General features: G+C 45.9%; 1 protein-coding gene and 1 long non-coding RNA gene across 10 annotated transcripts in view; one reads left to right on the top strand and one right to left on the bottom strand.

The window, feature by feature from the left end:
• The window catches only part of SELP (selectin P), a 39,549-nt gene that overhangs the window by 3,202 nt on the left and 19,760 nt on the right, over positions 1 to 16,587 (bottom strand). For 3 of the 9 annotated variants that reach the window (XM_027046403.2, XM_027046407.2, XM_015062294.3), the window contains 5 exons: positions 13,202 to 13,387; positions 7,153 to 7,338; positions 5,574 to 5,786; positions 4,148 to 4,333; positions 2,578 to 2,697 (listed from right to left, as the gene is read on the bottom strand). In XM_027046403.2, the coding sequence (XP_026902204.2) occupies positions 2,578 to 2,697; positions 4,148 to 4,333; positions 5,574 to 5,786; positions 7,153 to 7,338; positions 13,202 to 13,387 (891 nt within the window). Of the gene's footprint in view, positions 1 to 2,577; positions 2,698 to 4,147; positions 4,334 to 4,970; positions 5,516 to 5,552; positions 5,787 to 7,152; positions 7,339 to 13,201; positions 13,388 to 16,587 lie in introns of those variants that run through there. The other 6 variants (XM_027046404.2, XM_027046409.2, XM_015062293.3 and 3 more) reach the window with 5 other exon arrangements.
• Positions 8,447 to 13,450, top strand: LOC128313127 (uncharacterized). The gene is made up of 3 exons (XR_008293388.1): positions 8,447 to 10,095; positions 11,767 to 11,916; positions 12,619 to 13,450. It is a non-coding gene; the product is annotated as an uncharacterized LOC128313127 (long non-coding RNA).

Raw genomic sequence — 16,587 nt, 5'->3', positions numbered from 1 at the left:
CCGGCCTGCCCATCGTCCCGTGGACAGATAAAAGGAGAAAGTATCTTATGGCTAAATAAATTTAGAAAACACTAAGCCAAATGAAGGGGAACAAGTATATTTATTACAGAGCACTATTGAGCCTTCAATGTGATAATGAATGTGCATTTTGAATCTGCAGGAGAGGAACAGAGTACACAGCATTTTCCTATTATTTGACCATAGAGTCCTATAAAGTTAAAATCACATTGCAGTGGGTCAAGGAAAATTCCCTATCCTCACAAATGAATTTATTTATTTTTATTTTTAAAAGTTTATTTATTTATTTTGAGACAGAGAGAGAAAGAGAGAGAGAGAGAGCACTCACACAAACAGGGGCGGGGCAGAGAAAGAGGGAGAGAAAGAATCCCAAGCAGACTCTACGCTGTCAGCGCAGGGCTTGATCTCATGACTGTAAGATCATGACCTGACCAACGGAGCTACCCAGGCGCCCAGATTTATTTATTATTAAAGATATTGGAGGATGGGCGGCTGCTGGTCTCTCGTCATGGTCTGGAGGGTTCTTTGGCAACGTCTCAAATCTAAAGAAAGAACTGGGGGGGCAGGGAAGGCAGGAATAATGTGATTCCTACATGGTTATGGAGAATAGGTCCTAGGTCTTCTGGATTTGGTTAAAGAAACAGAAATGTCACACAGAGGGACTGGTTGCAGCTCTTTAAGCAGAGTGACGCTCTTTCTTTGTCTATCGTCCTACTCACCCATCCACAGGAGAGTATGTGAAGGAACTTTAGAACACCAGCCTCAATGTGATGGTGATTCTGTGAATGGAGAGAACTTACAGGTGCGGAACAAGAGGGTCTGCCCTAGAGCAGTTAATGATCAGAGCTGAAAGTCAATTCCATGAGAGCTCCATCAGGTATGACAGCCATTCTCAGTCACCTGCATTTGAGCATTCCTGACCCCTCTGATGCCCCTTGTTACCTTCCATGAGAAATGATGAAGAGCCCCATTAGTGTGTGAAGAGAGGTTTCTGAACTCATGACTGAGCATCCGGACCAGACAAAGAAAGAATGTTTTAATCCATAAGAGATGGTTCCCTTCTTTCATCCTAAGCCAAGCTCTTTTTTTTTTCCTTTCCTTTCCTTTCCTTTCCTTTCCTTTCCTTTCCTTTCCTTTCCTTTCCTTTCCTTTCCTTTTTTCTTTCTTTCTTTCTTTCTTTCTTTCTTTCTTTCTTTCTTTCTTTTCTTTTCTTTTCTTTTTTTTTTTTAGTTTATTTGGTAGGGGGGGAGCAGAGAGAGAGGAGAGAGAGAATCCCAAGCAGGCTCCGCATGGTCAGTGCAGAGCCTGATGTAGGGCTCGAACCCACGAACCATGAGATCATGACCTGAGCTGAAGTTGGACGCTTAACCAACTGGGCCACCCAGGCTCCCCTAGAGCTCCTTTTTTGATGAACAGTCTGATAAACACAGCCTCCCTCATAGAGCGTCTTCATCCATTGGGTCACTTCCCTGCTTCCATCCTGCATCAGCCCCACAAGTTTTCAGGAGAACATACAGATCTCTCAGTGTGCCACCCCAGATCATGACTGAGCAGCTACCCTCCACGCCTCCGGCTCTATCTCTCGCTTCCTCCACAGCATTTTTGGTTCAGAGGCACCAAAATGCTGAACGTAGCGCTTGCCTGGCCACTTACCCCTTTCAGGTCTTTCCACACAGCATTCTCTCCGCTGGAACTCTATTTCCATTTATTTCCCTTTAGGGAAATCCTTCTTATTCTTCCAAAGTAGAGCTTAAAGGAGCCTTTGCAGACCTATCAGTTTGGTTGGGACACCTCTCTTTTGTGTTCCAGTCATATCCAGGGTGTGTTTTGGCCTCACACAGGTACTACTTCAGCATTAGCTTAGATTTCACTTATCTATCTCCCTACTGGGCTTGCACAGTCTTTAACATCATGGCCATTACCCTGGGTCCCACTACCGAGCACTGCCGGCCAATAAATGACTATTGCATGAAAGAAAGATGAGGAGGGAAGCATGGTCCTTTCCAGTTGGTCTTGGTGGTAACTAAGGTTACCTAGACCTGAGGCCTCCAAATGCCAATGGGCCAAGGGGCATCATCAGAATTTGGAGGGGAGGGCTTTTGAGAAATTCAGTTTTCCAGACCAATTTCCAGATCTCTCTTTATAAGGATCTGTATTTTTAAAATTTTTTTTAAATGTTTTTATTTATTTTTTTGAGACAGAGAGAGACAGAGCATGAGCAGGGGAGGGGCAGAGAGAGAGGGAGACACAGAATCAGAAGCAGGATCCGGGCTCCGAGCTGTCAGCCCAGAGCCCGATGCAGGGGTCGAACTCATGGATAGTGAGATCATGACCCTAGCCGAAGTCGGACACCCAACCGACTGAGCCACCCGGGCGCCCCTGTAATTTTTTTATAAAGGTGATTCTGATGTGAGGTCAGTTCCCAAGATAACTTCTCTTGGGCTTGTTTCCTTTGAACGCAAACATGTTTTCAAACATGAACTCCTGACGCTATGGTTTCATGGCCCCTCCCTCGTGACACTAAAGAAGAAAAGAAGGAGAAGACTCTTTCCTATTTACCTTTTTGCCTGAAACGCTTTCTTAGGAGAGCCAGGAGGGTCCCACACGTCACCAAACCTATCGTAGAAGCCACTGCCCCGCCAAAGTAAGTCAGGGCTTCCTGGATAGTCAGCGGCCCTGCTGCAAAACAAACATACACGCGGGGCATGAGAAGCATGTTGTGCAGAAGACCATCATTCTTCCAGAAGGGCCCCGAGAAGGGCCTCGGAGCTGTGAGATCAAGTCCTGTGCTGACAGCCTGGCGCCAGACATCCGGAAGCCATAAGACTACTGCAATAGAATGCTAACCGGGGCCCAGTTCTATTCCTAATGCTTCAACATCAAACATAATTTCCAAGGGAGTCAGGTGAAGGGGCCCTAATAAAGTGGATGAAAGGATTACGGGGGGTGGGGGAGAGGGGCAAGTGGGTGATGGGCAGGGAGGAGGGCACTTGTTGGGATGAGCACTGGGTGTTCTATGGAAACCAATCTGACAATAAATTATACTAAAAAAATAAAAATAAAAATCTAAAAAAATGTGAATTAAATGATTAAAGAAGTAGAAACTTAAGCAAATAAAATAAACCATGGGTAATTTTTTTTCTTTGGCAATCAAAGACTTAGTTATGCAACAAAAGGTAGTCCTGACAAGCCGTAGAGAAAAAAATGAAAAAGAAAAAGGAAGGTGGGTGAGATAAGCCTTACAAACAGATGAAGCTTCATTTAAACAGATCCATGTGTTTTTAAAATTTTTTTTTCAACGTTTATTTATTTTGGGGACAGAGAGAGACGGAGCATGAATGGGGGAGGGGCAGAGAGAGAGGGAGACACAGAATCGGAAACAGGCTCCAGGCTCCGAGCCATCAGCCCAGAGCCCGACACGGGGCTCGAACTCACGGACTGTGAGATCGTGACCTGGCTGAAGTCGGATGCTTAACCGACTGTGCCACCCAGGCGCCCCCCGTGTGTTTTTAGAGGCGTGTGGTACAGAAAATTCTTCTGAGATCATTAATTAGGAATCTTCACGAAATAACCTCCCATTAAAAACGTTCTGAAACTTCAAGATGTATTTATTACACACAGGTTATAAAGACATGAGAGGGTGCATCTGACAAATGTGAGCTCCGCACTGGAGTGGGGATTGTCTGTAGAGTCATTGAATTTAATTCCCACTGCTCTGCGGGAGGCAAGGAGATTCTGCTTGATTCATTGTGAAATATTTATTAAACATAGGGGAAACCCAGTGAAAGTGAGACCACTGTCAGAAATACACAGAACAGGGGCACCTGGGTGGCTCCCTTGGCTGAGCATCTGATTTCTTGATTTCAGCTCAGGTCATGATCGCAGGGTCATGAGATCAAGCCCCACATCAGGCTCCGTGCTGAGTGTGGAGGCTGCTTGAGATTCTCTCTCTCTCTCTCTCTCTCTTTCTCTCTCTCTCTCTCTCTCTCTCTCTCTCTCTCCTGCTGCCCCTCTCCCCACTTATGCCCTCTCCTCTAAACTAAAGAAAGAAAAAAAAAATTAAAGACATACACAGAAAAGGAATACTGATTTTGTTATGTTCCTTATCGAACGACTTCCTAATCCATACCTTGGCAGGTTGGCATGGGGGTTGACCACTGGCCATCCTCTTGGCATGCGGTTCTTGCTGAGCCATTAAGTAACTGGCCTTCCGGACAACGGAAGCTGCAGGTGGAGCCGTAGCTGAAATTTCCCCTGGGGTTGGAGCAGTTCATCGTGCCTGGCTCGCTAACACGCAGCTCGGAGCACTTGACGGCTGCAGAAAGAAGCAATGCGGGAAAAACAAACATTCAGAAGGAAGGTAACAGAGATTCTGGTTTCATTTGCAACCTGGCTAGCGTTGCCAGCGGCTGGGGTAGGAATGTGAAAGATCAGAAGGGAGATGAGCCACTGCTGACATTCACACCAGCTCCTCCAAGATCACACATACTGAGATGTCCGCTCAGAGGATGACAGCTGAAGAACCAGGAGGGAGCATTCAATAAATACCTCCGAGTGGCTCCATCAATCTTACCTACAAAAATACTATTTTCAGTATTTGGCTTCTCAAAAGCACCGCTGTTCTAAATGTTATTCTTACTGCCATGGGCGATTTGCTGGCATGTCAGCACGTGTTTATTGAGACACTTGGTAAGCGTTCAGCATGGCTGGCCTCTGGAAGTTTGAATGAAGTAGAGAATGTCACCCCCTTTAAACTTTTCTTCAGGGAGGGGCGCCTGGGTGGCTCAGTCGGTCGAGCGTCCGACTTCAGCTCAGGTCATGATCTCATGGTTCCTGGGTTCGAGCCCCGCCTCGGGCTCTGGGCTGACAGCTCGGACCCTGGAGCCTGCTTGGGATTCTGTGTCTCCCTCTCTCTCTCTCCCCCTCCCCCACATGCACTCTCTCCGTCTCTCTCTCTCTCAAACATAAATAAACGTTAAAAAAAAAATCAAACTTATCTTCAGGGAACTTCGGGTTATTGTCCCTAATTCGTAGATAGGAAACTAAAGCTCAGGAAATAAAGTTGAACTCAAATAAACATTCTTGAGAAATGGTGACATTTACAAAGCGCTGTTCCTGTGCTTCATGGGGAATACAAAGACGGGAGAGACACGGTACCTCCCGCAGGGGGTGACAGCTCTTCCAGAGGTATCATACATGGCATATCTTTTCATTCAGGTTCCAGCTATGAAAATACGGCATGTTCACACTATCACACAATTCGTGGAACGGCAGCATGTATTTCACAACTTGCTGTCCTCACACACTTGGGACATTTTACAAGCGTTTCCTCCCTTACGTCTTCGAGAGCAGGCCACTCGCTTGTGACACAGCAAGGGGAGAGGCGACACGCCTGCGGCAGGTTACCTCTCACCGGGATCGGTGGGGACTTCACCGAGGAGCCGACACGTGAAGGGGTCGTTGGGGCTGGATGCGATTTCAACAGGTAGGGGCGACACTGTGCGTGGGCACCAGCTGGAAGATAGCACCTGAACCGCCTGCCCCATTGCCATTACCTCTGCACTTGGGAGCTCCCGCCGTCCATTGTCCCGAAGGCCTGCATCTGAGAGCACGGCCTCCCGTGAGGGTGAATCCAGCGTGGCATCCAAAGTAACACGTGGTATTCGGGCCAAAGGTTCCCAGACCATGCCTACAGGACACTGTTCCCTGCTCCAGAGTGATGAGGGCTGGGCATCGAACCTCTGAGAGAGGAGCTGATACCACACCTGCTGTGAAAAAGCGTTTCCATTTAGAGAGATCCCAGTCACACGGGACTTAACGGGGTGAAGACTGACGTGGCGTAAGCACCTTCCACTCTTTCTGTAGCAACGAAGGCTCTAGCGACAGCTTCTCAAGGACGTTGAGGAAGACTGGCAATCTCAGGTATGGAAAACCAGGTGAGAAAAAAAAAATACTGAAAAATACCCTTGGGGAGGTAATGCTCTAGGCCCCAGGAAGAACGGGGTGTGGGGCATGAGGTCAATGTTACCAATACTGACAAAAGAAAAAAAAAAGAAAGAAAGAAAGAAAAAGGAAGATTTGGTGCCAAAACGTAGAAATTCAGTAGAAAGCGAAATACACACAGGCCAATTGCCTGCCCTCGCTGCTTCATTGGGACGTGGCATTGCCTGCTGGTCAAAGGTCAGCACGAAATGTAAGGTATGCACGATGCCACTGGCTTTGTCGCTAACTTTCCATGTCACAGAAAGATGTTCATGACCTCTCTCTCAGTTCCTCGATTTGAAAAACTGAGTTAGTGACCCCCACGCCTTGTACTTCTCATCACAATGAATACATGGAGAACATGCAATCGACTCAGTAAAGGTCTCTGAGCAAAAGAGGCCAAAATTACGAAAGAAAATTTCTGCTTAAGAATTGGGGCGCCTGAGTGGCTCAGTCGAGAAAGCGTCCGACTTTGGCTCGGGTCACGATCTCACAGCTCGTGAGTTCAAGCCCCTCGTCAGGCTCTGTGCTGAGGGCTCGGAGCCTGGAGCCTGCTTCGGATTCTGTGTCTCCCTCTGTCTGCACCCACCCCCCCCCCCACCTGCCACGTGCACTCTGTCTCTCGCATTACCTCAAATAATAAACATTTAACAAGAAAAGAATAAATATAACTTCAGGGAGCCTGGATGGCTCAGTCGGTTAAGCGTCATGGCTTAGGTTTTGGCTTAGGTCATGGTCTCACAGTTGTGAGCTCGAGCCCTGCGTTGGGCTCTGTGCTGGGCAGGGAGCCTGGTTAAATAAGATTCTCTCTCTCTCTCTCTTTCTCTCTCTCTCTCTCCCTCAGCTCCTCCCCAGCTCGTGTGTATGTGTGCACATGCTCTCTCTCTCTCTCTCTCTCAAAAGAAGGAAAAAGAAAAAAGCACCAATATATCTTTTATTTCACAAAAGTGAGAAGTCCTGTCACTGCTTATAAATTCTTAAATCCATAGGCTATGTTTCCTAGATCCCAACAGATATTTCGTAACAAGAAACAAAGCTTTCACGATAATAATGCAATCACGCATACCTGTCACATAGTAAGAGCTTATATGGGCTTTTGTTACTTTTGAAGACGTTTCCAGAAGAAGAGTGGTCTCAGTGAGTGTATTTTACCTTTGCAGGTTGGTGGAGGTGCTGTCCATTTTCCGGAAGCTGTGCATTCAACATCATTAGATCCCTCCAGCTTAAAGCCCTTGTTACAGGAGAAATGGCAGGTGTAGCCAACACTGAATTCTCTGCGGGTGTCAGAACAAGCCAGGCTTCCCTGCTCTGGGGCAAATAATTCTGGGCACTTGATGGCTGGAGAGTCAAAGAAATTAGGTCACAATCTTCAAGTTTCCTCAGAAGCCAGTTTTGCACTGAATTCATTCATTCATCTATTGAACAAACACTTATTGAGCACCTACTAGGTCAGGTGTTTTGCTAGGTGGCAGGTGTCCCACAAAAAATAGGACACAGGCCATTTAGTACAGAGGCAGGAGGAGGGATGGCGGGCACACAGAGGGAAGTGTAGGTAGGAGGGACAAAAGTGAAGTCAAGGATTTAAGCAGTCACACTGAAGAACCCACAGTTTTATCCTTTTCTCTCTGCGCCTGTGCCTCCCATGGCTCTCCCTATGCAGTCTGGATGGGTTCAGTCCAGGACTCACTTCTGCCCTGCCCGAGGCCGCTTCTTAGGTAGCCTGCCATCTCCTCAAATTCAACATATCTAAAAACACAATGACTATCCTCTGTCCTAAACTTTTGCCTCCATTTGGATCCTCAGGCTGCTTTTTTTTTTTTTTTTTTTTTTTTTTTTCAAATACCACAGTTCCATAGAACAGGAAAGCGGAAGAGCTCCTGGCTAAGCTAGATTAGTCCCTGGAAATTCCCTGAACTGACTTCATGTGGACTTGCCTCTCGTTCTTGGCTCACGCTGCCCTGAATTTCTTTCCGTTTTCATTGAAAAAAAATCCCACCCATCCTGAAGGATCCGACTGAATGCAGCCTCCGCAGAGTGTCTCCTGATCAGCGCAGCCTAAAGGCTTCTCCTACGAACGCATCAGTTTTTCGTCTGAACTCCTATGTTGTCTTACCACATGCCCCGTCTCCCCTCACCTACTGGATGGAACGCTTCTAAAACCCAAGAGCCATAAGACTTTGTGTCTTTCACAGCTCACGCTTCAGGGGCTCAAGAGCTAGTGTTCGGCAATCGTTTGCCAAGTGGATGAATACGGGAATTTTTAATTTAATAAACCATTTCCTTCAAAATCATTTTACAAATTATTGCAGTTGTATATTTCTGTTAGGATCATGTCTTTTTCTCCATTAAATTCTGACATAAGACTATTATTTATTATGAAATATTTGACAAACTGAGTGACTATTCTTTTCATTTACTTATTTGTCCATTTATTGAGAGAGAGAGAGTGAGTGAGCATGCAAGGGAGGGGCAGAGAGAGGGGAGGGAGAGAATCCCAAGCGGGCTCCGCACTGACAGTGGGGCTCGAACTCGTGAACTGTGAGATCATGACCTGAAGCTGAAATCAAGAGTTGGACGCTTCACCGAGACACCCAGGCACCCCTACTCTTTCTTTAAATCCAAGCTTTCTGAAAGCAGTGCCTCGGTCAGTCAGGCTCATTTTGCTTAGCACTTTTGCCTTAAAAACAAAAGAAAAGAAAACCTCTTGAAGTCCTAGGTAATTACTTCATGGGAATGTGGTATTTCTGGCCTTTCCATATCACCCCACGTGTTTTCCGGTGACAGGCTATCCACCAAAAGATTGTGGATCCTCATGGCCTGAGTCCACTCAAATAACTGAAATAACACACTGAATTTTAGTTTAGAATGCTCAGATTTTTGAGTAATTAATAAATGTATGTTGGTAGGTCAATTTCATTTACCAAACATTTATTAAATATATCTATTGGTGGGGCTCCTGGGTGACTCATGGGTTAAGCGTCCAACTTTCACTCAGGTCATGATCTCGTGGTCCGTGGGTTTGAGCCCCACGTTGGGCTCTGTGCTAACAGCTCAGAGCCTGAAGCCTGCTTGGGATTCTGTGTCTCCCTCTTTCTCTCCTCCCCTCCCCCACTCACGCTCTGTCTCTCTCTCTTTCAAAAATAAACATTACAAAAAATTTAAAAAATCTATTGGTGTACGTCACAGACATTAAATCATCTGTGAACACTTTCACTAAAACAACTTTTTCAGCCTCTTGGGATTTCATTCTCAAACCCCAGGGAATGCACAATGTCAGCGGCAGGAGAGCAGGGACCTTGTCGTCTTTTCAACACCGCATCCACGGGACAGGGTCTGGCACATCGTAGGGGCTCCAGAAACGTTTGTCAAATGAACAAAAAAGCCCATGAGCACAATTTAATTTGGATGCATTCTAACAAGTGTTTTTAGCTGGTCTGAAGAGAAGTGACTGTTCTAAAAAATTGATTCAAGTGACTTTCAGTACACAAAGAGACTTGCCGCAGCAATAAATCCACTGGGGGCTCTTGCTTTGGTCTGCATTTTGTCAGTCTTGTTCCGCCAAGATTGTCGATACAGGTGTGTGTGTGTGTGTGTGTGTGTGTGTGTGTGGTTTTTTTGGTTTGTTTTTGTTTTTGTTTTTGTTTTGTATGTGAAAGTCTCTGAACCCTCTTAGGTAAGAATGAACCTCGCCCAAACAAAGGCCTCTAAATAAATTTAAGGATTTGACTTTGAATCAAGTGCGGAAGTAGGTTTTCCTGCCTGAGGCAGCCTTGATGAGGTACATGGGAAGTCTAACTCCCATCTGGAACATCACGGGCTCCCGGCAAACATGGCCGAACTACATCTGTGGAAGAGCTGAGGGCAGACGTAGAGGAAGAGATTTTTACCAAAGAATGACCTCTTGGGTAACTTGAAAAAACAGTCCTATTCTTAAGCCTCCTGTAAAACTGTCCCCAAACCTGAGTGATTACAAGAAGAATAGAAAACAGATAAGGATTGCTTTTATCACATGATTAGTGCTCTATCTTCATGGACTTCTGAGACAGCGCTGTCTACCACAACCACCTTCACAGATATCTTCCTGTAACCCATGAAGTAAGTGTATGTGACTGCACGTCAATGCATAAATTGTCGGGTCCACTGGCACTCTGTCGTCAACTGACAGCATACTGGTTTGTATTATTTTAGACAGATTTAGTTAATTCTTCTCTGTTTCTTTGTATTATCTCTTTTGAGTTAGATATCGTTTCTGTCAGGAAACTTTTGGAAAGAAGATACAGTGTAAATGATAAGTTTAACCAAGTTGGCTGTTCTAGACTCCAAGTTTCGAAATGAACACTTGGAACCCCCATGTAGTCAGAGAAATGTTGGAGGAGGGGAGAGAAAAACAGAGACGCAAGCCAGGCCAGAGCTTCGAGGGTACTTGTGTGCTATATTATAGGACTTGGGTGAGCAGGGACATGGCCGAAAGGGCAGAGCTGGGACTGGGACTTGGAACAAGGACCTCCTTTCCCCACTAGGGGGAGGCTGATGATTAGGAGTTGGGTCCAGCGTCCAAACATGGTCTCCAGAGCGTCAATGTCAAAGTGATGAGGAGAGCCGTGGTCCGAATCAAGATAGTGCCCCGACAGTTGGGGACCTGAGGGTCATAGCAACCATATGTAAGCAATTCCGGAAAGGACTCTGGGTCCCAGAGGACTAAGGCAGCGAGGAGAGTGGGATATCAGGCAGCGCCCAAGTCCCAGAAGGCCAGGAACTGGTGTTCTAACTCGAAAGGAAATGTCTGCGGAACCACTCAAGAAGGAAATCTCTTACTGCACTCTGACGTGAGAGACCGAACGTTCCACTGCCACACTGGCCATGCTAACTTGGTGGCCCTCACACCACACCCCTCTGATATAACCTAGGATGCTGCAAAACTGTGCAAAAATCAGGGTTCCGGGGTCAATGTTGAAGGGTTAAAACTTTAGGGGTTCAGGCACGTAAGAAAAAAAGAAGGACTCTTTGCCCACATCTAGAGAATGCATTTGGAGAGTGGGGTGCAAACACAGGCCCAAAAACCAGAGCTCAAGATCAGGCTCTGACAAGGCTGAGGAATCGGAGGCCTGCTGTTGGCTAAGGCTGCTGTCCGTGGTCAGGACTGGTTCAGGTGGGGCTGGTCTGCATGGTGGGGGGCAAATGCCTCCTCTCGTGGAGGACAGGGGGCTGGCAAGGTGTGTGTATGGGTGGGGGGGGACAGGCTTCAGAGAATAGAGTTATAACAACCATAGTGGTTGCATGTATGATTTCAGATTTTAGTGAGATAGTTCTTAGGCGCTTTTTTATTCTTTAGCCTTACCACAGAATGTGGGAAAACAGAACTCACGGTAAATGTCAATGGAATAGGTGGATGAGCAAATGAAAACCAAGTGAGGAAGCACAAACCCTTAGTGTTAATCCCCCGTAAACGGTCTAGATTCCTCAGGTGCCTGTAGTATAGCGTTCTGACAGCAGATGGCAGCATTCTACGTCTTTAACCCCAGAATTCTTGACCACAAGAGAGACCTCAGACATGATTGCGTCCACTCCTCTCCTTTTGGAATCCAGAAAACTGAAGCCCACGGTGTGATGGGACTTTTATGGCTCAGGACTTCGGGGAAGAGCGATACAGTTCTTTGGGTATTAATCTAGCATTCATTTCACAAGAAGGAATAAACGATATTTTAGCTTTTTTTTTCCATATAACTAATAGATTTCTATCAACATTCTCTCTTGTCTGATCACCAGGCACTGCCATCTCTGAAGTCAATTTCAACCCTTAGAGTGGCAACCTGGCCAGTGGAAAAGAGCGCCCTTAGGAGACCGACAAGGGACTTCGGAATGCTGCCACAGGGTGGCAGTGCAGGGTAGTGGTGAAAACACCAGCCCTTTAATCAGGTGAGACCTGGGTTGGAGTCCAGCTCCATACTGCCCAGCTACTTGGCCTTTGCCTGCTGTGGATCCTCTCAAAGTCTCCGTTTCCTCTTCTTTAAAATGGGGATCGTGGGGCGTCTGGGTGGCTCAGTAGGATAAGCGTCTGACTTCGGCTCAGGTCACGATCTCACGGTTCATGGGTTCAAGCCCCGCGTCGGTCTCTGTGCTGATAGAGCCTGGAGCCTGCTTTGGATTCTGTGTCTCCCTCTCTCTGTCCCTCCCCCACTCACTCTCTGTCTCTCTCTGCCTCTCAAAAATAAATAAACATTAAAATGGGGATCATAATAACCATGTTCAAGGTTTTCATGTGCATTGAATGAGATCCTGCCTGTGAAATAGCTGCTACTTATTACACAAGCAATAAACATTAGCTGGTAGTGCTGGTCTTATTATTACTGAGCACACTGAACAATAACTTGGGCCACTGGTGCCTTTGGAAAGTAAATGCGAGCTATGAATTAATTACTTCAGCAAACTCCTATTTTAGAGCACACTACATGCTAGGAACTCGTAGCCAGATGTTTTGGGGGAGACAAAGATAGATAGGATCCAGCTCCTCCAATCCACTGGCAATAGGGCTTGTGCTTGAGCAAATGTAACCAGTCAATGATAAGCTTCAGCTGAGCGGCATTTGTCACACAGCCACTTTGATTCTAATTGCTGCAGGGACACGAAGATGAAGAAGGCACGGTTCCTGTCCTCAAGGACCTCGTAATCCACATGGAGGCAGAGCCAGGAGAGAGGTGCACGAGTAGACTGAGATCCTCAAGGGGCCAGGATGAAATCATCCGCATCCTTGCATAAGCTCGGTCCCTAGGCGTTAGCAGTGCTCACAGACGGTGCATGGAGGAATAAATTAAGTCCGCAGAAAAAGACTTGATAAGGAAGTAAAAGTTCCAGGGACATAGCTGAACTTCATCACTTATGAACCTGTGACTTTCAGCGAGTTACTTAACCTCTCTGAGCCTCTGCTTCTCCTCCGGAAAATGGAGAGGATACTGCCTTTCCTCGCTATATTTCAGAACGGTGGTAAACATCAAGTGTCATGATGACAATTAAAATGCTTTATAAAACTGTGCAATGTTTTAAGTTAGAAGAATATTCAAAGAGAGAGATACAGAGATTACCAATGCTCTGTGGAGAGTGTGTTTCCTTTAGCTTAAGAACAGTTTTACATGAATCCCTGGTGATTCTTCATTCTATAATATTATCCGAGAAGCCGTAAGAAAGGACAGACCCACGATCCTACCTTCACATGTTGGTGGGGGACCTGTCCAATGTCCAGATGGAGCACAATCCAATATTTCTGGTCCAGATAAAGAGAATCCTTCATCACAGGTGAATTGGCATCTGGACTTATAACTGGAATCTCCAAGAGGCTGGACACAGGTCATTGTTCCATTCCGAGGGCTTAGCAGAGGTGTGCAGGTAAAGGCTACCCAGAGCATGGTACAGGAGAGAAGGATCATTTTAGAACACGGCAACCTGACATCAGCGTGTACGCGCATGTGTGTGTGTGTGTGTGTGTGTGTGTGTGTGTGTGTGCATGTGCGTGCTGAATCCACAGGGGCAGCATTCGGTTAGAAATGATCGTTTGAATTTCATGCCGCTTTATCACCAGGTAGAGGTCGTGGCACCAGGTAGAGGTCGTGGTTGTATAAAATAGCGACTGACAGTTGATTGTCATTCTGGAACCTTCACCCACAGGGAGCTTTAGAGGTCATTTTAAAGCTGTTGTTGTTTTTAATGTTATTTATTTTTGAGAGAGAGACCAAGCGTGAGTGGGAGAGGAGCAGAGAGAGAGGGAGACAGGATCTGAAGAAGTAGGCTCCAGGCTCTGAGCTGTCAGCACAGAGCCGGATGTCCTCTCATCGGGCTTGAACTCATGAACTGTGAGATCATGACCTGAGCCAAAGTCAGATGCTGAACTGACTGAGCCACCCAGGAGTCCCTCAAGGTCATTTGAAAAGGAACTGGTGCTTTGGGAAGATAGTGACACAGCTCATTTCAGTTGTCCCCGCACAGGAGTGGAAGTGGCTGCTTCCTTGACATCTTCAGAAAGGGACCTAGTGACCTTGCCAGAAAACAATGACAAATGACTGGAAGTAGGAAAACAAAGTAAAATACTTTCTCCTCCCACAAAATCTACTTTCCCCAACCAAGGAGTATAAAGAATCCGGGTCTAAACCCTGGCTCTGTTACTTATTAGCAATGTGTCTCTAGACTTTTCTGAACCTCAGTTGCTTCATCTATGAAATGGGAAACATAATACTCCTTGCCTTGCAGGGCTCCTCAGTTATAAAATAATAAGCTAGTTAAATCATATGTAAAAATTAAGTTTGAAAATATTTTTTAAGTCATTGACATGCGGTAGGCACATAACGTAACTGACCATCTGCAAAAGCTCTTTCCACCAATGTCATCCTACAGGGACCAGCCCCAGTGACTGTACATGTTCACCTACAAAGAAAGGTAAATTAGATCTCATGGCTCTTTACCGTAGTTTATGCATATAGAGTTTGAGGCTCCAGGGCATTTGCTTGGGTTGGAGATCATGCTCTGTGACTTTAGGCAAGTCACTTAACCTCTCTGAGCCTCAATCTCTTCGCTTTAAAAATGTGGAGAATAGGGGCACCTGGGTGGCTCAGTCGGTTGAGCATCCAAGTCTTGATATCAGCTCAGGTCGTGATCTCGCAGTTACGGGATTGAGCCCTGTGTGCGGCTCTGTGCTAAGCGGAGCCTCCTTGGGATTCTCTGTCTGCCCCCCCCAAAATAAAATAAAATAAAATAAAATGAAATAAAATGAAATTAAATTAAATAATTCAAAAAAGAAAATGTGGAGAATAGCATTGCATACCTTCCAAAATTTTTACAAAAGCAAAAACACTCTGTGTGTAAATGTTAATAGTTGCCAACTAATGAAACTATAAAGTCCAGATTCAACGTGGTGACATTTAAAAATGAAGACTGAGAAAACGTATGGTTTAGGGTGTTTCTTTTTCACTGTTTGCTTTGACAGAACCATAGTCAGTGACAGCAGGGCTGAACCTGAGGCCATTCTCCAGCCGCTGACTTTGAACTGCCTGAGGTTCCAAGCGCAGTTTTTATACCTTTCTCTTCCCTTCACCTCTTCCTCTCTCCAGGTACATTCTCCTCGGTCTGATCGACTTTCCCAAAGATCTAGGCACTTTCTGCCACCTGAAACGTCTTTCTGTGTTCAGTGTGTATGTGTGTGGGGTGGGAGAGAGGAGAGGAGACAAGAAGACTGTAAGGACACAAAGGAGGGTCTCGATGACCTGGAGTCCGTGTCCAGCTTTTGTGGCCATGCCTGCTGATAGCTGGGGTGCATGTCAGAAGGCAACAGGGCAAAGGGGACACTGAAAAGGGAAACTGTCTGATAACACTCTCTCATAAGTCTTACATCAGCCAGTGGATTGCAAGCCTCGTGGTGCCTTCCTGCCCAGCCCACATTCAGGTATTTCACTTGATCTCACCCGGCAATAATAGGAGAAAGTTCAGTCGGAGTAAACAAAGAACTAAAAGCAGAAGGGAACTGGGAGGTCACAGGAAGCTGTGGTGAGTGTCAACCTCGTTGCTGTGAAACACAGGCAGGACAATGTGAGGCAACGAACTGTAATTCGGATTACTGTGATAGAATTCTGTGGAAGAATTCTAATCCCTGTGATAACCCTCTTAGGGGACTCCAAGTTCTTCCCCAAAGTTCCATGGACTTTGGAATATATCCAGGCTGCAATGTAGCCAGGATTAAAGCCGAGAAGGCGAAATCACAAGCCTTGCTCTGGTCTTTCCAGACCCTGCTGGAAGGTGTATTCAACCCCAGCACCAGTGGCTTGCCTGCTCTCTGATGCCTAGAAGTGCAGGACATCCAACTCTGCTGAGTTCGTTCATTCATTCATTCATTCATTGTTGTCCTAACTTAGCTGTGGTGTGTGTGTGTGTGTCTGTGTGTGCACTTGAGTGTGACCTGAACAGCAAATGGTTTCCTCTTCATTAAAAACACATGTCTGTCTGCTTTCACTCAGATGTTGAAAGCCTGTGCAAAGTGACAGGCAAAGGCAAACAATGCAGAATTATCTAGTATCATCCCTATTTGACTTTATTATTAAAATTGAATCTGCATCACGAAAATACTACTTGCATAGAGGGAAAAATGAGTGGGGAAAATTTTGGAAGAAGTCATACAAGAATGCCAACCATGCCTATCTCAGGCTGAGAGTATTTAAGACGATTGTTTTGTGTGTGTTTCTTTATTTCTCACTTTTCCGTAGCTTTTATAAATGAAAACCCTGCTTCGTAAAAGCAATTGCCATAAGCCTGAAAAACTGGATGCACTGAGTGGAAAAAGGCACGAGGGGTATGAAAAGCCTCTATCTGTTCTTCAGTTGGCAAACACAAATGACCAGAGACAGTTCTGGTTCTTAAAATATTGGCAGACTACCCTGGCTTTCTTTTCAGCTCCATACGATGTGGATATACATGCTGAGGCTGAATATGCATGTTGTCTCTACTGAGGATCCTGTAATCTTGCATTTATAGATTAATTGCTTCCTTCTACATCACTCTTCACTTTACCCTGGGTCTATTTCTCCATTCCTACACAGATCTTGGAGGATA

Source organism: Acinonyx jubatus, chromosome E4, assembly GCF_027475565.1.
Source record: "Acinonyx jubatus isolate Ajub_Pintada_27869175 chromosome E4, VMU_Ajub_asm_v1.0, whole genome shotgun sequence".
Classification (NCBI taxonomy): domain Eukaryota; kingdom Metazoa; phylum Chordata; class Mammalia; order Carnivora; family Felidae; genus Acinonyx; species Acinonyx jubatus.
The sequence above is the reverse complement of the archived record's forward strand: the minus strand, read 5'-3'. Positions and strand labels throughout refer to the sequence as shown.